This window comes from Salmo trutta, chromosome 12 (assembly GCF_901001165.1).
Source record: "Salmo trutta chromosome 12, fSalTru1.1, whole genome shotgun sequence".
Taxonomy (NCBI): Eukaryota; Metazoa; Chordata; class Actinopteri; order Salmoniformes; family Salmonidae; genus Salmo; species Salmo trutta.
The window spans coordinates 59384883-59407215 of record NC_042968.1 but is presented as its reverse complement, the minus strand read 5'-3'; the positions used below and the strand labels follow the sequence as shown (position 1 = coordinate 59407215).

Genomic DNA, 22333 nt, shown 5'->3' with positions numbered 1-22333 from the left:
CTGATTTCCTTATGACTTTACAGTATTTCATTTCCAACAACGACAATTCTAAAAAATGTATACATTCATTGTTTTTGCTCAGCAAACTTGGGGGGCAGTGGCCCGCCTATTGGGGAATCCTGAGGATTGAGATGCAGCCTGGATCGACGTGTCAGGAAGAGAGAGTCATTTAAATGCAAAAATATAGAAGGTCTATGAGCCTGCTATGATGGCAGACCCACTCAGAGGACCATATTTTATATAGATGCAGAAAACATTACTTCCAGGGGAGAGTGATTTCAATCAACACCTGAATACATACATAAATACTGTACATAAACTATTATGGGGGGGGGGGGGCATTACGCTCGTGCGTATGTGGCTCAAGTGTGTGTGTGTGTGCGGCATGGGCATGGCATGCGCCTTCAAATGCTTGGCATTGTGATGGACTCACGAGATTACGTAGTGTTAGTCCTTCCCAGCCCGCGCGCGGAGAGAAAACACTGACACAAGGTTCAGGCCTACCGTTGACGTCAAACTTAACACGAATACAGAGAACGACGACCATTTCACCGGTAACTCTGATTCTGAGAATTTCGTGTGGATTTGGGAGAGAGAAGTGCTTACACTTGACCAGTGACCCAGGCAACAGAAGAAAGTAACTGTATGACTGCTACGATATTATCCCAGATCAACATTCCAATCACTTTCTTTTGTCTTTTTTTTCTGTCACAGTCAAAATATTTTGGGTGTTTATAACCCTCGGCAATTTTTTTTTACATCAGAGCAGTAAATACTTTTTTTTTTGTGAAACAACAATCAAAAATATATTTTTTTTATCATACTAAATTGAGCAACTGGAAATATCTAAACTTATTATTAAATATAATATTTATTATTTTAGCATATAATATCTGGATTCTTACTCTTTCAACATCAAAGCTCTGACATCCGAAAATGGACTTGCTGTTGAACATGACGGATTACTACCCTTCCGTTAACGCCACTAACGGCTCCGGTTTGAACGAAACAGAAGACTATAACCAGTTCGTGCAGCCGGTGTGGCAGATCGCTCTTTGGGCAGTCGCCTACTGCAGCATGGTGTGCGTCTCCATGATCGGTAACCTGGTGGTCATCTGGATCATCCTCGCGCACAAACGCATGAGGACCGTGACCAACTACTTCCTGGTAAACAAACACATCTTATTAAAATCTAAAGAAGGAGATGGCTTTTTTTAATTTTAATTATATATATTTGTATTTTAAAATAATGTGTGTGTGTGTGTTTGTCTGTTTGTCTGTGTGTCTCTCTCTCTCTCTGTGTGTGTGTCTGTCTGTCTTCCTCTCTCTACATCTGTCTGTTTGATCCCTCTCTTCCTCTCCTCCCAGGTGAACCTAGCCTTTGCAGAGGCGTCCATGTCTGCCTTCAACACAGTGATAAACTTTGCCTACAGTGTCCATAACGAGTGGTACTTTGGTGTGGGCTACTGTCGCTTCCATAACTTCTTCCCCATCGCAGCTGTCTTCGCCAGCATATACTCCATGACCGCCATAGCACTGGACAGGTGAGCAGTGTGTGTGTGTGTGTGTGTTTGTTGTCACTGGAATGTAGTCCATGACCACATGACCGCAATAGCTCGGAACAGGTGAGAAACCCTATATACTGTGTGTGTACATGCGCGTGCATGCTTTTGTGAGTGTGTGTGCGTGTATGACCACGCCACAGCCAGCTACAGTAAAGCTTACATAACATGTACGGTGCCTTCAGAAAGTATTCATACCCCTTCACTTATTCCACATTTTGTTGTTACATCCTGAACTCAACCGTTTTTCTCACCCATCTACACACACTACAGTCAAAACATGTTTTTAGAATTATAGCAAGTTTATAGAAAATGAAATACAGAAATATCTAATTTACATAAGTATTCACACCCCTGAGTCATTACTTTGTAGAAGCAACTTTGGCAGTGATTACAGCTGTGAGTCTTTCTGGGTAAGTCTCTAAGAGCTTTCCACACCTGGATTGTGCAACATTTGCTCATTATTCGTAAAAAAAATCTTCAAGCACTGTCAAATTGGTTGTTGATATTTGCTAGACCCCCATTTTCAGCAATTGCCATATATTTTCAAGTAGATTTAGGTAAGCACTGTAACTCAGCCACTCAGGAACATTCACTGGTAAGCAACTCCAGTGTAAAAAGGAACAGAAAGGAACGATGTCAACAGGTACTTTTTTGGGGTTCGAACCGGTTCGGAACCTTTGCTGGTCGGCACAGTGGAACGGATCAAAAATAATAGTGGTTCTGTTCAGAATGAAACGATTGGAAAATAATTTTGATTCCAAACCCTGGTATTGATATAGCATCCAAAGTTGAATTAATAACTTCACCATGCTTAAAGGGATATACAATGTCTGCTTTTTTTTGTACCCATCTACCAGTCGTTGCCCTTCTTTGCGAGACGACATTGGAAAACTTCTCTGGTCCTTGTGGTTGAATCTGTGTTGAAATTCGCAGCTCGACTGAGGGACCTTACAGATCATTTTTACTCCTGAACTTATTTAGGCTTGCTGTAACAAAGGGGTAACAAAGGGGTTGAATACTATTTTGTATTAATTTGTACAAATTTAGAAAAATATAATTTTACTTTGACATTATGGAGGATTGTGTTTAGGCCAGTCACAAAAACATCTACATTTAATCAATTTTAAATTCAGGCTGTAACACAGCAAAATGTGGATATGAATACTTTCTGAAGGTAACATGAGTCATAAATCCCCTCTATACTCTTCAGCATTGGCTTCATAAAAAAAATATATATATTTAACCTTTAATTAACCAGGAGGCCAGTAGAGAAAAAGTTCTCATTTACAACTGCGACCTGGCCAAGATAAAGCAAAGCAGTGCGACAAAAATAACCCGAAGTTACACATAAACAAACGTACAGTCAATAACACAATAGAAAAATCTATGTACAGTGTGTGCAAATGTAGAAGAGTAGAGAGGTAAGGCAATAAATAGGCCATAGAGGCGAAATAATTACAATTTAGTATTAACACTGGAGTGATAGATGTGCAGATGATGATGTGCAAGTAGAGATACTGGGGTGCAAAAGAGCAAGAGGATAATTAACAGTATGGGGGTGAGGTAGTTGGGTGTGCTATTTACAGATTGGCTGTGTAAAGGTACAGTGATCGGTAAGCTGCTCTGACAGCTGATGCTTAAAGTTAGAGAGGGAGATATAAAACCACAGGATTAGCTTTTGACTTGTCAAATGAAACTTTATTTGTCACGTGCCGAATACAACAAGTGAAACTTACAAGCCCTTAACCAACAGTGCAGTTCAAGAAGAGTTTAACAAATATTTACCAAATAAACTAAAGTAAATATTATTATATTATATAGGTCCTATTATATAGGTCCAGGATGGCAGGAAGCTTGGCCCCAGTGATGTACTGGGCTGTACGCACTACCTTCTGTAGCGCCTTACAGTCAGATGCTGAGCAGTTGCCATACCAGGTGGTGATGCAACCGGTCAGGATGCTCTCGATGGTGCAGCTGTATAACTTTTTGAGGATCTGGGGACCCAAGCCAAAATCTTTTCAGTCTCCTGAAGGGGAAAAGGTTTTGTCGTGCCCTCTTCATGACTGTCTTGGTTTGTTTTGACCATGATAGTTCGTTGGTGATGTGGACACCAAGGAACTTGAAACTCTCTACCCGCTCCACTACAGCCCCGTCAATGTTAATGGGGGCCAACTCGGCCCGCATTTTCCTGTAGTCCACGATCAGCTCCTTTTTCTTGCTCACATTGAGGGAGAGGTTGTTGTCCTGGCACCACATTGCCAGTTCTCTGACCTCCTCCCTATAGGCTGTCTTGTCGGTGATCAGGCCTACCACTTTTGTGTCACCAGCAAACTTAATGATGGTGTTGGAGTCGTGTTTGGCCACGCAATCGTGGGTGAACAGAGAGTACAGGAGGGGACTAAGTACACACCACTGAGGGGCCCCAGTGTTGAGGATCAGCGTGGCAGACAGAGCAGCCCGTCAGGAAGTCCAGGATCCAGTTGCAGAGGGAGGTGTTTAGTCCCAGGGTTCTTAGCTTAGTGATGAGCTTCGTGGGCACTATGGTGTTGAACGCTGAGCTGTAGTCAATGAACAGCATTCTCACATATGTGTTCCTTTTGTCCAGTTGGGAAAGGGCAGTGTAGAGTGCAATTGAGATTGCGTCATCTGTGGATCTGTTGGGGATAGGGTATCTAGGAGGATGCTGTTGGTGTGAGCCATGACCAGCCTCTCAAAGCACTTCATTGCTACCGACGTGAGTGCTACGGGGCGGTAATCATTTAGACAGGTTACCTTTGCTTCCTTGGGCACAGGGACTATGGTGGTCTGCTTGAAACATGTAGGTATTACAGACTCGGTCAGGGAGAGGTTGAAAATGTCAGTGAAAACACTTGACAGTTGGTCCGTGCATGCTTTGAGCACACATCCTGGTAATCCCGTCTGGCCCCGCAGCTTTGTGAATGTTGACTTGTTTAAAGGTCTTGTCTAGTCACAACTCAAGTGGGTGTTGTGTGTGTGTATATACTGTATGTGTTTGAAATGTGTGTGTATGAGCAACCTTTTCCTCGAGATCCATTCTCCAACCCTGCTTCTCTCTCGCATACTGTCATCAGTATGTCGCCACAGCGTAAGTGTGTGTGAGCAGCCTTTTCCTTCAGATCATCCCTGCTCCCCTCTTCTCCTTCTCTCCATCCCTTGTTCTGTGATAACATCCCACAAACATTCAAAACATTTTGGGGATTACCAAATCTTTTTTTTAGAATTAAAAGTTGGAAACGAAATATCCTTAGAATTTTCTCCTAACATTCACTAAAATGCTGGTCACAATCATCTGTAAAAACTACCACAGAACATTCCCCTAAGGTTCTCATTAGGTTGCCAGGGAACGTAATAACACAACGTTCCGGTAATGTTCTTAGAACATATTGCCGCAACAAAATGTGGGAGCAATAGAAGTGTTTCCGAGGAAACATTACAGGAACATTCTGCTAATATTGATGGATACGTTATTCAAAACACCCATAACAACAAGCAGGGAATATTCCTACAATGGTCTCATAAAGTTATAGTGTGACATTATGACATGATGGTTCTAATATCGTTCCCTGAGCATACATCAGAAATTAAGTAATAGAAGTTATTCCAAAAAAGAAAAATCCTGGAATATTCAGCTAATGTTCATGGAGATATTACTACTACCACTGATAACAACAAACATTCCTACATTATAAAGTATTTTGTAAGGTTTGACAATCCATAATTGTTCTAAACACATACTTCAACGAAAAGGAACATTGCTTCAACGTTCTTCTAATATTGAAGTGTAGTGCCAAACTTTTAAAGAAATGGCATTTCCATCTTCTCACATCATTATATTGTATTAGGGTATTATCCAAAAATAGCTACAGCTTTTTTTTTAAAAGAATAGTATTCAAGTATATTTGAACCTGTGATCTGCCATCTTCAAGCCGTCGGCTACTTAATCTACTGCGCCACCAGGATCATAATGTTTCTGGTGGATATCCCTTTGTACTGAAATCCTTCAGTTATGATCTAAACTATGGCTATACAGTATGTCTTAGTGCATATGTACATGTATGTACACCTCACTGAAATCTGCCAAGCAATAATTGAACATGATTTGTGAAATCAAGTTTGTAGGGAAAATAAAAGTCAAAACAACTTTACAGTATATAAAGAAGACGAGTAAATAATAATAGATACTTATTTTTCTAGATTGAGTTATTCTCTCTTCAACAACCTGGATGTCAGAGTAAAGGTGCAAACAGCTTTATATTTGTCTTAGTCCAATCCCAGTAGCGCAGTGGCTTTATTCCAGGGATACCATTCCAAAGTACTACGCTATTATACAATAAATGTATAATACATTGTCATGGGACTAACTGATGAAAGAAACCGCCGTGGCCTGTTCAAAATGTAACGTTATCATTCTGGAAAACATAGGAATAACATTCTAAGAACATTGAGGGACTGTTTTGTGCACCCTGATACAAACGCTGTAAGAATGTCATCACAACTGGACAGATTCAGTGTTTTGGGAACCTACCGTATATCTCTTGTAATGTACCCACACTGTTCCCACAACCTAATGAAATGTTCCTGGGAATCTTTAAAGAAGTCAGAACAGCTGTTCTGTCAACATTCTTGCAACATCAAAGGAATGTTTTGTGCACCCTGATAGAAACATTAGCTGAATGTCAGCACAACAGGACAGGTTTAGGTTCCCAAAACACTATCTCTTGTCATATCCCCACAATGTTCCCACAACCTAAAGAAACGTTTTAGGAACTTTTTAAAGAACATAAAAAAATGTGTTCTGGGAGCATTCTTTTAACATCACGTGAGTGTTTTTTTTTGCACGCTAAAAGAAACATTGTATAATCATCCCCACAACTGTACAGTTTTTGTGTTTTGGGAACATATATTTAGTGATATCCCCACAATGTTCCCATCAGACTGTTCGTAAAACCTAATAAAACATTCTGGGAACCTTGAAAGAACAGACGAAATGTGTTCTGGGTACTTTCTTAACAACGTCAGGCAAATATTTTATACAAACATTGTATAACCATCAGCGCACCTGGACGGTTTTTGTGTTATGAGAACCACTGTTGGGCTGCGGTTCACAGAGGGTGGTGCAGTCAGCCCAAAGCATCACCGGGGTGCACACTGCCTGTCCTCCAGGACATCTACAGCACCTGGTGTCACAGGAAGGCCAAGAAGATCACCAAGAACCTCAGCCAACCGAGCCACAGCCTGTTCACCCCACTACCATCTAGAAGGCGGAGACAGTATAGGTACATCAAGGCTGGAACCGAGAGACTGAGAGGCCATCAGACTGGTTAAACAGTCACCACTAGCCTTAGTCACTGTTAATTGCCGGCTCTCACCCGATACTCGACCCTGCACCTTAGAGACTGCTGCCCTATGTACATAGAGTCTTTGAACACTGGTCACTTTAATAATGTTTACATATTGTTTTACCCACTTTATATGTATATACTGTATTCTAGTCATGGCTCATCCTATATAACTACTGCTGTACACACCTTTTTTTATTCAAATACTGTCTATACTGTCTATACACAACATTATATGTATATGTACACTACAGTTCAAAAGTTTGGGGTCATTTAGAAAAGAACACAGACACTGGACAGAGAAACTCTGCCTAGAAGGCCAGCATCCTGGAGTTGCCTCTACACCATTGACACTGAGACTGGTGTTTTGCGGGTACTGGTGTGGGTGAATGGATGATCCCCGCATGTGTATTTCCCACTGTAAAGCATGGAGGAGGAGGTGTTATGGTGTGGGGGTGCTTTGCTGGTGACACTGTCTGTGATTTATTTAGAATTCAAGGCACACTTAACCAGCATGGCTGCCACAGCATTCTGCAACAATATGCCATCCCATATGGTTTGGCTTATCATTTGTTTTTCAACAGGACAATGACCCCAAACACCACCAGGCTGTGTAACGGCTATTTTACCAAGAATGAGAGTCATTGAGTGCTTTCATCAGATGACCTGGGCTCCACAATCCCCCAACCTCAACCAAATTGAGATGGTTTGGGATGAGTCGGACCGCAGAGTGAAGGAAAAGCAGCCAACAAGTGCTCAGAATATGTGGGAACTCCTTCAAGACTGTTGGAAAAGCATTCCAGGTGATGCTGGTTGAGAGAATGCCAAGATTGTGCAAAGCTGTCATCAAGGCAAAGGGTGGCTATTTGAAGAATCTCAGATATAAAACATAATTGGTTTTGTTAACACTTTTTTAGCTAATACATGATTCCATATGTGTTATTTCATAGTTTCGATGTCTATTATTATTATTATTATTATTATGATGTATATTATTCTACAATGTAGAAAATAGTAAAAATAAAGAAAAACCCTTGAATGAGTAGGTGATCTAAAACTTTTGACCATAGTGTATGTATATATATTTATATTCCAGTCTCTGACAATGCACGTTCTGATATTAATTCATTTTATTTTTCAGTTTTATGTGTATATTGTTTTATAAAAGTTTTGCTAGGTATGACTGCACTGTTGGAGCTAGAAACACAAGAATTTTGCTGCACCTGTGATAACATCTGTAAGTCTGTGCACGCAACCAATAGACTTTGATTTGATTTGCCGCAGCCTTGCAAATGTTCTGGGACCTTTAACAGAACCAATTTTGTTTTGCTGGGTGTTTACAAGAGGTGTGTCTGAGGATGATCGATTTTACCTCAACAGGCAGAGGGAAGGAGGGAGAGGAGGATAGAGAGGGAGGTAGGGATAGACAAAGGCAGGGAGAAAATGAGAATGAAATTGGAAGGGGCAATAATCAAGCGCCTAGAGGGGAGGGGAGGAGAAGAGGAGTGGAGCGGATGGGAGGAGAGGAAGAAGGGGTGGAAAGGATGGAAGGATGAAGGTGGAAAGGATGAAGGAGAGGAAGGGTCTGCATGTGTGTGTGTTACTGATCACTATGTGTGTGTGTGTGTGTGTGTGTGTGTGTGTGTGTGTGTGTGTGTATGTGTGTTTGTTCCAGATACATGGCTATCATCCACCCATTGAGGCAGAGGTTGTCTTCGACAGAGACCCGTGTAGTGATCGGAGTGATCTGGGTGTTAGCTCTGCTGTTGGCCTTCCCCCAGTACTACTACTCAACTACTGAACAGCTGCCTGGTAGGACTGTCTGCTACATCCAATGGCCCGAATACACCAACAACACAACCATGAACTTCATGAAGATGTGAGTACTGACACACACACAAAGGAGTGTGTTTAATGGAAGCATTAGACATTAGAGAATAAACTGCATCATTTTCTGTCTGTAAAATCTGATTTAGTACTCACCTCATTTTTCTGTCTTTGAGCTAAGGGTGATCCCACACCATGATAGCCCCAAAAAAACTTCAGGGGAAGGAAGTATGTTTAACATGCTTTTTACATTTATTTCACAAACCATATTTAAGAACATCATGATGAAAGTGGCCATTTTAGGTCCTTTTTAGACCTATACGCGCCTCCTGTAAGACCCTATGATGTTGGAACCGTACATGATACATATATCTTGGTGTCATTATACTCCATATAGTGTGTTTTAATATATGGAGTATGTGTAGATTACGAAATATAACTACTCACATTCATTTATTCAACATAAAACAAGTATTATTAATACACTATATCAAAAGTACCTCTTTTGATTTAGCTAATTTTTAGACGTTGTTTCGAACAATATACCCTTCAAACACATCACATTTCCAGAGTGGACTCTCTGCTACTTTTGAAGAAATTATACATTTTATACATACAAATTGGCATTATTAGGTCATTAACCAATCACAGCCCTCCTGTAGGATTGCAAATTCAGCAAATCACCAGCAGATGGAGTTCCCTTTGAATCAATTTTCCCATTCAATGTGTTGGTGGTGTGCTTTAGAGTATATTGTTTAAAACAATATATCTAAAAATGAACAAAATCAAAAAGGTACTTTTGAGATATTACTATTCATGTGTTTATTTATTTTTTATTTGTATCAATACATGCTCTATATTTTAGAGCACACTATAAGGAGTATAATGACACCAAGATGTTGTCTGTATCATGTACTTTTCACAGATCATTGGGTCTTACAGGGGGCATGTAAAGGTCAAAGAAAGGCCTAAAATTGCCACTTTCATCATGATTTTACGGTAAAAAACCATATCAAACATCCTTCCTCCCAATGCAGCTTCTGTGTGAGAATTGCCAGAACAATCTGAGATACCCAAAAATATTTTCGGCCCATTCTGGAATGGAATCACCCACAAACGTCTGGAAGAATAGGCCCAGCATCTGTTTTTGGCTTTTTAACATCCTAGTCTAGTGGAATAGATTCATGAATCTATCCAACCTCGGTTAGTCAACAGATTGATCAAGAACCAGACACATATTAGATCCACAGCCTGTGGGTGTTGTGTTATGAAAAACTATCGTTAGGCAGAAGTTGTAGGACTTCAAGGACTTTAATTCATTGCTGTTGTTGTTTTTCTGTTTTTTGTAGTGCTGTCTATTGATGCTGTGTGGCCATTGTTATGTATCTGGTGCATTTTGTCTGGCACACAGAAAATAAGCAAATTCAAATCAAGTATACTAAAGATATGAATATTCCTCGTTAACAGCCTAGGCTCCCTAGACAGCCATGTTCCAAACCGGGACAATATGCTGTAAGTTCTTCTCTATAAATGATACAAGTTTTATATCGTTAGTCAATGACGCAGCATTTAAGAGGGCAATTGACATGATGTATTATTTTTGTTTCAAAGGATAATATTTATATGAAAAAACAATACATTTCTGCACGTTCTCCTTCGTTTGGCACCGCATCAATTTATCACAAAGCATGATCATTTTTTATCGTTTTGGCATGTCAAATGGTTATAATGTCATGTGGTGCAATCGTCTGATGTTGACTTTGAACAACATAAGTGTTGTGAATTTGGTGTAACTCATAAGAAAACTGCAAATATTTAACTTTGGCATACACATATGAGAATATAATGAAATATTGTCCAAATATTTGGCTAGGATGGAATTATTTTCTTTGAAATACTTGAATCATTTTATTTGATAATCCCTAACATCATATAGTGCGACCAACCGTAGAAGGCGATTTTCAACCACATAACATGATTTCTGTCCATATGTCATGATATGACATCAAAGCTTAAACTGTAGTGGACCCTCCAATTCAGCAGAAAGAAAAACAAATCTCCCACAAATGTTCACAAATTTCACCTCTATCCGCTGTCATGACAGGGGATGATTTTCACTGTCATATGGTTAGGGCCCTGTGTGGCTCTGGATCCGGATTTGGATTTTTTCGTAGCGCTAAAGGTCCCGAAGCTTCTGCGCATGTCTTTATTCTATACTTTGGACACTGCTATAATCGTAGAGAACAGGCTACTCTGGCAAATGGTTCTAGTTTCATAAAGTCAGATCAAAGTTGAATCAATGTCTGCACGATCACATAATGATAGTATTCTACCGAACAGAATATAAAAGCATAGTATAACGTTACTGGAATACAAAAACACCACCACATTTTTCTCTCATATGGCCAAAACTCACCTGCGTGCCACTAGGTAAAAGACACAGGTGGGCTATGCTACAGTTTGTTAACACCCTATGCTATAAAATTCTCTCACTGTACATCATTGAAAACAACACTGTAAGCCCTATGACTCAATAAGATCTATATGCAGATCCCTGTTAAACTGATTGAGGTTGATGCTGCAAGGCCGTTTCACCGGTAAAACTTGAAGAATTGTCATTCATGATTGACAGTGAGAAATGTGAAGGGAAAGGAGACCAACAAAATGTGAGTGTAAAGTACAGGTATTAAGAAACATGTGCAGAATGTGATCCCCATATGCACAGAAGCTTTGGGACCTTCTGCGTTTGGAAAAAAAAGTTGGATCTGCAGCCACAGCCTTTAGTTAATCATGTCACATGACCTGTATTTTAAGCCTTTTCCAAATGAGAATTAGATAAAAAAAATATATAAGCAATTGTCTGAGGATGTTGCTGGACCATCTGATATAAAAATAAAAGGGGACAGTTTGATGAAAAAGCTTTAAATAATGGTTCAAATCCAGGTTATGTGACACGATTGGCCAAAACACAGTGCCCTACATATGGCATAACCACTAATATAAAATGGTATATAATAAAAACATGTATTTGTTCTTACAAATAAAGGTGCATATGCATGTTTTTCTAAAAACTCCATGACAACCTTTGAACGGAGAGTTAAAAGCCATTTTGTTTCAATTATGCCTGTTTTCAGTCACTAGGCCACCGAGACTTTATGGTTGCGGTCGTAAATTCACTCTGGCTATCTACTCCGATTTCAGCGCACTCTCGTCTAAGTGTGCCAGAAATCAGAATAACTGGTTAATTTACAAATGAGCAACACCCTTTGAATATGACTGGTGTCGGTAAACGTCTGCAAAAAAACGTTGATAAATTGTTTGCCAGTAGCACAGTTACAGTCACCAGCTCTCTAGATAACATGAAAACAGCCTAACCAGCTTTGCTAGTGTGAGTAAAATGGTCAGAGAAAGGTATTCTCTCATTTGTGTCAGGAAGTAGCTAGCAAGCTAGCCAACTTTAGCCAATTATCTTGGGTGTTTGACTGCATTTGTCAGGTCAGAACGCTCGGATCAACCCTACTCCTTGGCCAGAGCTGAACGTTCCGAGGGCGAAACGCTCTGAATTTAAGAAAAGACAATCTGACATTGCTCTGACTTTACAAACACCCAGAGCGCACTCTGAGCGCACTCTGGCACTCCAGAATGAATTTATGAACACCCCTATGTCAATTAATTTGCATAGCCAGGTAAACAGAAGAGGGGACAGGATAACTTGCAGTGGCAGACTTACTGAGAGGCAGTTTAGGATCATTTACATGACACATTATCAACTTCGATAGCTGTTTACATTTTTTTTTTAAATTATTTATGAAATTATTTATATTTATAACATTCCACCGATGAGGCAACTGGAGAGCGATTTGGTCATTTAACTGCAGGAAAGGTGTCTTCCTGCTTGCGTATTGGATAATGTTTTGTAGCTGGTTTGCTAAATAGCGTTCTAGCAAGCTATGCTCAGGGGTGGAAGTTGGCCAGAAACCTCAGTGCTCCTATCTCCTCTGTGCTTGGGGCTACAAACAAATGGGAAAATGCATGCAATAGCCTCTATCCCTAGCCAGTTCATGCAGGATCAGCTGCTAGATAATAATAATAGATTTTGTTTTAAGTGCTTTTCACAACACCCAAAGTCACTTTATATACACCAGAAAATCAGCAGGATAAAAATCAATACAATCACATATTAAAACTAGACAGAGGATAAAATCTAAGACAACAGAGAATCCGGATAAGTCCGTGTGAACAGGTGTGTCTAGTGTGGACACTGAATATGTGTATGGATTGTGAGGTTCTGACATGGACAGGGAGAGAGAGTTCCAGATCTGAGGAGCTGCACAGCTAAAAGCCCGGTCTCCCATGGAGCGGAGCCTGACGCGAGGGATGGCGAGGAGGCCAGTGTCAGAGGAGCTGACGGCATATGTTAGTCAAGAGTGTAGGGTAATCTGCAACAAAATGTTTCAACAACAATATTATGCATTTACCTGTATTTAAATAAGGTTTCTAAATGAAGGAGACGGCGTACCCCTTTCCTACTGTCAAATGACTAAATCGCCCTCTAGTGGCCACATGGGTGGAATGTTATTAATATTTTTTATAATTAATAAACATTATTTTAAAAAACCTTCCTAAAATCCGGTGTTTCCGGTCAAACAGTTTTGTTATATTTCAGTCTTCTGTGATGTGTATATAATGTGTAATATTGGGATGCAATATTAAGCCCATAACCATGTGTGTGAGGTGGATACTTTGGTTTTATAGTAGATTTGTTTAACACCACCAAGAAACACTCTGTATGACCCTGATTTCACCCTCTGATTTCTAAGCCTTGAGACAATTGAGACATGAATTGTGTATGTGTCTATTGAATAGGCAAGACAAAAGATTTAAGTGCCGTTGACCGGGGGTATGGTAGTAGGTGATAGGTTTGTGTCAAGAACTGCAACACTGCTGAGTTTTTCACGCTGAACAGTTTCCCGTGTGTATCAATCTATCAAATGTATAGAGCCCTCTTTAAAAAGCAGTTGTCACAAAGTACCTATACAGAAACCGATCCTAAAACCCCAGAGAGCAAGCAATGCAAAGGCACGGTGGCTAGGATAAACTCCCTAGAAAGGCAGGAACCTAGGAAGAAACCTAGAGAGGAACCAGGCTCTGAGGGGTGGCCAGTCCTCTTCTGGCTGTGCCGGGTGGATATTATAAGTGGTCATGGCCATTTAGGCCAGACCGTTCTTCAAGATGTTTAAACATTCATAGAAGACCAGCAGGGTCAAATAATAATCACAGTGGTTATAGCTGAGTATTTAGAGGTTGAGACAGTATGTGCAGGGGGAGAACAGCCAGGAATAGTCATGCCTGGTAGTCCTGAGGTATGGTTCTAGGGCTCAGGTCCTCTGGGAAGGAGAGAGAGAGCAAGAGAGAGATGGGAGAATTGGTGGGAGCATACCTAAGATCACACAGGACATCAGATAAGACAGGACAATTACACCAGATATTGCAGACTGACCCTAGCCCCCCGGCACATAGACTATTGCAGCATAGATACAGGAGACTGAGACAAGGAGGAGTCAGGGGACACTGGCTCGTCCAAAGGTACCCCGGACAGGGACAACCAGGCAGGATATAACGCCACCCACTTTGACAAAGCACAGCCCCCACACCACTAAAGGGATATCAAAAGACCAAATGTCATGGTCCCTCCCTGTATGCAAGCTATTCATTCATAAATATATATATATATGTGTATAAACTCAGCAAAAAAAGAAACGTCCTTTTTTCAGGACCCTGTCTTCCAAAGATGATTAGTAAAAATCCAAATAACTTCACAGATCTTCATTGTACACGGTTTAAACTCTGTTTCCCATGCTTGTTCAATGAACCATAAACAATTAATGAACATGCACCTGTGGAACGGTCGTTAAGACACTAACAGCTTACAGACAGTAGGCAATTAAGGTCACAGGTATGAAAACTTAGTACACTAAAGAGACCTTTCTACTGACTCTGAAAAACACCAAAAGAAAGATGCCCAGGGTCCCTGCTCATCTGTGTGAACGTGCCTTAGGCATGCTGTAAGGAGGCATGAGGACTGCAGATGTGGCCAGGGCAATATATTGCAATGTCCATACTGTGAGACACCTAAGACAGCGCTACAGGGAGACAGGACGGACAGCTGATCGTCCTTGCAGTGGCAGACCACATGTAACAACATCTGCACAGGATGGGTACATCCGAACATCACACCTGCAGGACAGGTACAGGATGGCAACAACAACTGCCCGAGTTACATCAGGAACGCACAATCCCTCCATCAGTGCTCAGACTGTCCGCAATAGGCTGAGAGAGGCTGGACTGAGGGCTTGTAGGCCTGTTGTAAGGCAGGTCCTCACCAGACATCACCGGCAACAACGTCGCCTATGGTCACAAACCCACCGTCGCTGGACCAGACAGGACTGGTAAAAAGTGCTCTTCACTGATGAGTCGCGGTTTTGTCTCACCAGGGGTGATGGTCGGATTCGCTTTTATAATCGAAGGAATGAGCGTTACACCGAGGCCTGTACTCTGGAGCGGGATCGATTTGGAGGTGGAGGGTCCGTCATGGTCTGGGGTGATGTGTCACAGCATCATTGGACTGAGCTTGTTGTCATTGAAGGCAATCTCAACGCTGTGCGTTACAGGGAAGACATCCTACTCCCTCATGTGGTACCCTTCCTGCAGGCTCATCCTAACATGACCCTCTAGCATGTCAATGCCACCAGCCATACTGATCATTTTGTTTGTGATTTCCTGCAAGACAGGAATGTCAGTGTTCTGCCATGGCCAGCGAAGAGCCGGGATCTCAATCCCATTGAGCACGTCTGGGACCTGTTGGATTGGAGAGTGAGGGTGAGGGCCATTCCCCCCAGAAATGTCCGGGACTTGCAGGTGCCTTGGTGGAAGAGTGGGGTAACATCTCACAGCAAGACCTGGCAAATCTGGTGCAGTCCATGAGGAGGAGATGCACTGCAGTACTTAATGCAGCTGGTGGCCACACCAAATACTGACTGTTACTTTTTATTTTGACCCCCCTTTTTCAGGGACACATTATTCAATTTCTGTTAGTCACATGTCTGTGGAACTTGTTCAGTTTATGTCTCAGTTGTTGAATCTTGTTATGTTCATGCAAATATTTACACATGTTACGTTTTCTGAAAATAAACGCAGTTGACAGTGAGAGGACATATATTTTTTTGCTGAGTTTATATATACACTACTGGTCAAAAGTTTTTATTTCTTTTTTTACTTTTTTCTACATTGTAGAATAATAGTGAAGACATTAAAACTATGAAATAACACGTATGGAATCATGTAGTAACCAAAAAAGTGTTAAACAAATCAAAATATATTTTACATTTGAGATTCTTCAAATAGCCACCCTTTGCCTTGTGGTGGCCTACCACTTCTGGGCTGAGCCGTAGTTGCTCCTAGATGTTTCCACTTCACAATAGCAGCACTTACAGTTGATCGGGGCAGCTCTAGCAGGGCAGAAATTTGACGAACTGACTTGTTGGACGTTGAAAGTATTGGACGTTGAAAGTCACTGAGCTCTTCAGTAAGGCCATTCTACTGCCAATGTTTGTCTATGGAGATTGCATGGCTTCGTGCTTGGTTTTATACACCTGTCAGCAAAAGATGTGGCTGAAATAGCCAAATCCACTAATTTGAAGGTGTCTCCACATACTTTTTTATATATAGTGTATTTTCATGTCTATTGCCTCTGCTTCGATGACGATGGCAGTATTATCAGCAGCACCTATCTTTTTACGAACATTTTCTGTTTTTAATCTACTTTCTTTTTCTTTTCTCTGCCCCGCTCTGAAAGAGACTAATTGCTGCAGCTTCATTTCTTTTAATGACTTTTTTGCAATCACATTTGCAATTGTTTATACTATCAAAAGAAAAACTTTGATTACATTATAATTAACATGAAAAATATGTACAGTCGTGGCCAAAAGCTTTGAGAATGACACAAATATTAATTTCCACAAAGTTTGCTGCTTCAGTGTCTTTAGATATTTTTGTCAGATGTTACTATGGAATACTGAAGTATTATTACAAGCATTTCATAAGTGTCAAAGGCTTTTATTGACAATTACATGAAGTTGATGCAGAGTCAATATTTGCAGTGTTGACCCTTCTCTTTCAAGACCTCTGCAATCCACCTTGGCATGCTGCCAATTAACTTCTGGGCCACATCCTGACTGATGGCAGCCCATCCTTGCATAATCAATGCTTGGAGTCTGTCAGAATTTGTGGGTTTATGTTTGTCCACCCGCCTCTTGAGGATTGACCACAAATTCTCAATGGGATTAAGGTCTGGGGAGTTTCCTGGCCATGGACCCAAAATATTGATGCTTTGTTCCCCGAGCCACTTGGTTATCACTTTTGCCTTCTGGCAAGGTGCTCCATCATGCTGGAAAAGGCATTGTTCATCACCAAACTGTTTCTGGATGGTTGAGAGAAGTTGCTCTCGGAGGATGTGTTGGTAGGCAAAATTGTGAGTGAGCCCACTCCCTTGGCTGAGAAGCAACCCCACACATGAATGGTCTCAGGATGCTTTACTGTTGGCATGACACAGGACTGATGGTAGAGCTCACCTTGTCTTCTCCGGACAAGCTTTTTTCCGGATGCCCCGAACAATCGGAAAGGGGATTCATCAGAGAAAATGACTTTACCCCCTAATGCCAATATATATAAAAAATAAAATAAAAAGTGAAGGACTGGGGTAAACCCTGTACCTGTTGCAGAATATCAGTCTATCCCTGATGTTTTTCCTGGAGAGAAGTGGCTTCTTTGCTGCCCTTCTTGACACCAGGCCATCCTCCAAAAGTCTTCGCCTCACTGTGCGTGCAGATGCACTCACACCTGCCTGCTGCCATTCCTGAGCAAGCTCTGTGGTGGTGCCCCGATCCCGCAGCTGAATCAACTTTTGGAGACAGTCCTGGCGCTTGCTGGACTTTCTTGGGCGCCCTGAAGCTTTCTTCACAACAATTGAACCGCTCTCCTTGAAGTTCTTGATGATCCGATAAATGGTTGACAAGCACCACCCTCCTTTTGAAGCTTCCAGTCTGTTATTCGAACTCAATCAGCAGTGATTGAGTTCCAGTCTGTTATTCGAACTCAATCAGCAGTGATCTCCAGCCTTGTCTTCGTCAACACTCACACCTGTGTTAACGAGAGAATCACTGACATGATGTCAGCTGGTCCTTTTGTGGCAGGGCTGAAATGCAGTGGAAATGTTTTTTGGGAATTCAGTTCATTTGCATGGCGAAGAGGGACTTTGCAATTAATTGCAATTCATCTGATCACTCTTCATAACATGCTGGAGTATATGCAAATTGCCATCATACAAACTGAGGCAGCAGACTTTGTGAAAATGTATATTTGTGTCATTCTCAAAACTTTTGGCCACGACTGTACATACTGTATGTATGGCAATAAATGATTGATCTATTATTAATTATTATTTGTCTGTATGGATTCATTAACCTTTTTGGAGGCCTTTTTGTCAACAATGTGGCCAGGCAAAACACCACTCCCTCTCCATTTCCAACTTTTAAGCTTCCCACAGATTTTGCTGCTGAACCAACCTGCTGAAGCAAGACAGAATGAAAGTGATGAGCTGAGCAGGTGGGAGAGTTGGAGGGTTTTAGTCATGTAACATGCACTCTTATCTAGAGTGGCTTAGAGGAGCAATTAGGGGATTCAAACAAGCAACCTTTCAGTTACTGGTCCAACACTCTCAACCACTAGGCTACCATTAGTTCAGAGACAACACTTGTGTGAATATAAAAATGTATTTAAATGTTAATTCATTAACTTTACATTTTTTCACTCGAAAAACCTTATTTCTCAATTGCCCAAGAACCAGAAAGTGGTCTGTTTAGCTATGAAAAAATTATTCATACAGAATTTACTCTACTAATTACCTGACGTTATTGATTTTATAGTTCCTAAACACACACACACGTGCATGTGGATGCACATGGTCCTGGCTTTTTCCTAGTTGTCTCGGGCCGGGATTCAGTCCGATTGCAGGTTATAGGCATTTCCACTTCTAAAGGAAATGTTCCGGCGTTCGCGGACATCCCATTCACGGTAAACGCTGCTTATGTCGGCTCAATCGGAAATTGCCTTTAAAAGCCGCAATGCCTGTAAGCCGCTGTCGGATTGAATCCCGGCCTCACTCTTTTCACAGTTCTCTCTTTCTCTGTCCCCACTTTTTTTTGCCTCTCTCTCTCACTTGTTCTTGCTGTTTTTCTTGCCCTCCACCTGCCCTCCCTCTCCCTCTCTCATGAGTATGTGTCTGTGTGTGTGTCTGTGTGTGTGTGTGTCTGTGTGTGTCTGTCTGTGTGTGTGTATGTCTGTGTGTGTGTGTGTATGTGTGTTTGTGTGTGTGTGTCTGGGTGTGTGAGTTATTTAGTATCTCCATTAGTCTCAGGTGTGGAAGGGATTGAAGTCATTTCCGATGGTGAAGTTAGGGGCTAGGAGATGACACATCCTCATTTTCTTTCCTCCTTCCTCTTCCGCGTGACCTTTCCCCCTTCCTCTTCCTCATTACCATGCCTCCTTCCTCTTCTTCTTCCCTACGCCTCTCCTCTCCTGCTCTCAGTTAATTGATTTCATGCATCTTTCAGTGAGTCTCGCTACTCCCTGAAGCAAGACTGATAATCAATCAGCAGACAGTGTGTGTGTGTGTGTGTGTGTGTGTGTGTGTGTGTGTGTGTGTGTGTGTGTGTGTGTGTGTGTGGACAGGCGGACACAGAGATAAGGAAGCAATTCAAGAACTCTGTGTTCTACTAGACTACATCTGAGTGACATTCCTGTCCGACAATCTCATTTGTGTGTGTGTGTAATTTGGTGGGTCCCCGTATTTGTATAAATGTGCATTATTACGCATGTGTGAATTGGAAACTGAGACACCCTCGGAGATTGTGGTCATGGCCAGGGTCTGCCAATATCAATGGCGACACTGGAGAAATTAGGGTTAAGTGCCTTGCTCAAGGGCACTTCGACAGATTTTTGTGTGTGTCTAACTTAGTCTCTATGTGTGCAGGTACTATTTGTCTGTGGTGTTGCTGTACTATTTCCTGCCGCTGTGCATTATGGGATGTGCCTACCTGGTGGTGGGCTTGTCCCTGTGGGCGGGGACTATCCCTGGAGACTCCACTCACCGCTACCGAGAACAGCTCATCGCCAAACGCAAGGTACACACAATCAACCAAACAGACATAACACACTTATGTACACACACACTCATGCAGCCACACACACACACACACACACACACACACACACACACACACACACACACACACACACACAAGTAAGCATGACACAGCAGGGAACCTCTTAAGTAGATATTCTTAGGCAAATTACTAAACTGCTTTCTTCTCTCTCTCGCTATTTCTCCCTCCCTTTCTCTCTCTCCCTCCCCTCTCTCTCGGTAGTGAAGATGATGATCGTGCGTGATTGACGTACGCCCACACGCACACAGCAGGGAACCTCTTAAATTAATATTCTGAGGCAAATCCCTAAATTTCTTTCAACTCTCTACCTCCCTCTCTCAGGTAGTGAAGATGATGATCGTAGTGGTGTGTACGTTTGCAGTGTGCTGGCTGCCGTACCACATCTACTTCCTGCTCCAGCATTTCCACCCTGACCCCATGCAGCTGTTTGAGTGGCGCTACATCCAACAGGTTTACCTGGCTGTCATGTGGCTGGCCATGAGCTCCACCATGTACAACCCTATCATCTACTGCTGTCTCAACGACAGGTGGGTTTACGTACATACACAGACATGCACACACCGTTCTGTGGGTGGCACTGAACTGGTCCCGTTTGTCTCTTTGTTCCTCTGTCTGTCTCTATACGTATATGTATATCTCTCTCTAGGTTCAGAGCAGGCTTTCAGCAGGTGTTCTGTTGGTGTCCGTGTGTTCCTGCAGGCTCCTACGAGGGACTGGAACTCAAGTCCACCAGCTACCTACAAACTCAGGTGTGTGTGTGTTACAAGTCTGTCTACTTTGTATATGCATGAATGTGTGTATAAACTTTGCCTCCTTTATCTCGGTTTCCAGGTGAGTGTGTACCGAGCCAGCCGGACGGAGACCAGTGTGTCGACGGTTCTGCAGCCCACTGAGGAGGAGTGCTGTGGGGCCGAGCTGCCAGCTAGCCCCCCTATCAGCCAGACCACTCTGGAGCTCACCTCCATGGACTCACAATCAGCCCCAGACACACCCGACAGCCCTGTTTTTTTGCGGCAGACACAACATGGATTAGTAGCTTAATAAACACCTAACTGGACTAGTGTCTGAAACATTTCTGTAGGTATATGTGCATTAGTACAGTACCAACTAGTTCACTGAGAAGTATTAAACAGGACTAGCGTCTAGAGTGCTTCTGTCGGCAGACATGGGTTTTTGTGGACTACGACCTGTAGTTCTATTATCCTTGTCTAGTATACCTGACCAGGCCAAGTGTGGAGCACATAAGGATTCTTTCCATCATTCACCACACCGTCCCTGTGTACCCCCTGCCTCACCCCCCTGCGTTCCAGAACCATGGGGCTGTGTATGGAACACCCAGACCACCACTTCCCCTAGCAACAACAGCAGCCACAGGTCTCTCGCTAAGAAAACACTGATGATTGTGTGTGTGTAAACAGTGTCAGGCAGAATGTGTGCCTGCCTGCATTTGTTTCTTCATGCAAGCGTGTGTGTGTGTGTGTGTGTTGGTTCATTTGTGCAAGCGTGTGTGTGTGGATTTCTGCGAGGTGATGTGTGCTGACCCAGCACTTGTTGTCAAGGATTGCTGCTCAAAGCCGACAATGTGAGGAGCAGTACTCTGTCTGTCTGGTCAGAGCACAGGGCAGATACACTACATGACCAAAAGTATGTGGACACCTGCTCGTCGAACATCTCATTCCAAAATCATGGGCATTAATATGGAGTTGGTCCCCCCTTTGCTGCTATAACAGCCTCCTCTCTTCTGGGAAGGCTTTCCACTAGATGTTGGAACATTGCTGCGGGGACTTGCTTCCATTCAGCCACAAGAGCATTAGTGAGGTCAGGCACTGATGTTGGGCAATTAGGCCTGGCTCGCAGTCGGAGCTCCGATTCATTCCAAAGGTGTTATGTGGGGTTGAGGTCAGGGCTCTGTGCATACCAGTCAAGTTCTTTCACACCAATCTCGACAAACATTTCTGTATGGACCCTCATCTTCTGCACGGGAGCATTGTCATGCTGAAACAGGAATGGGCCTTCCCCAAACTGTTGCCACAAAGTTGGAAGCACATAATAATCTAGAATGTCATTGTATGTTGTAGCATTAAGATTTCACATCACTGGAACTAAGGGGCCTAGCCTGAACCATGAAAAACAGCCCCAGACCATAATTCCTCATCCACCAAACTTTACAGTTGGCACTATGGATTCGTCCGTAAGACCGCCAGATGAAAGACTCCTTGTCCAGGACCATTTAAGACCGTTTTTGAATGAGTAGGTTATGGTCAACAATGTTGAATGCCTTGGAAAGGTCTACAAATAG

The 22333-nt window shown here is 42.3% G+C and overlaps 1 protein-coding gene across 1 annotated transcript; it reads left to right on the top strand.

Moving 5' to 3' along the window:
• The first annotated feature begins 349 nt into the window (after positions 1-349).
• On the top strand, positions 350-21091 carry LOC115203872 (substance-P receptor-like). The gene is made up of 7 exons (XM_029768941.1): positions 350-1167; positions 1369-1544; positions 8601-8804; positions 19842-19992; positions 20356-20561; positions 20681-20783; positions 20866-21091. Exons 1-7 carry the CDS (start codon positions 937-939, stop codon positions 21073-21075), a joined length of 1281 nt encoding a protein of 426 aa, XP_029624801.1. The 5' UTR covers positions 350-936; the 3' UTR covers positions 21076-21091.
• The last annotated feature ends 1242 nt before the right edge of the window (positions 21092-22333 follow it).

Excerpts from the sequence above, each read along its gene's own strand:
- LOC115203872 (XM_029768941.1), top strand. The coding sequence starts at position 937 with ATGGACTTGCTGTTGAACATGACGGATTACTACCCTTCCGTTAACGCC. Across the intron at positions 1,168-1,368 it reads CCGTGACCAACTACTTCCTG|GTGAACCTAGCCTTTGCAGA; the intron begins GTAAACAAACAC and ends CTCTCCTCCCAG. Across the intron at positions 8,805-19,841 it reads ACCATGAACTTCATGAAGAT|GTACTATTTGTCTGTGGTGT; the intron begins GTGAGTACTGAC and ends CTATGTGTGCAG.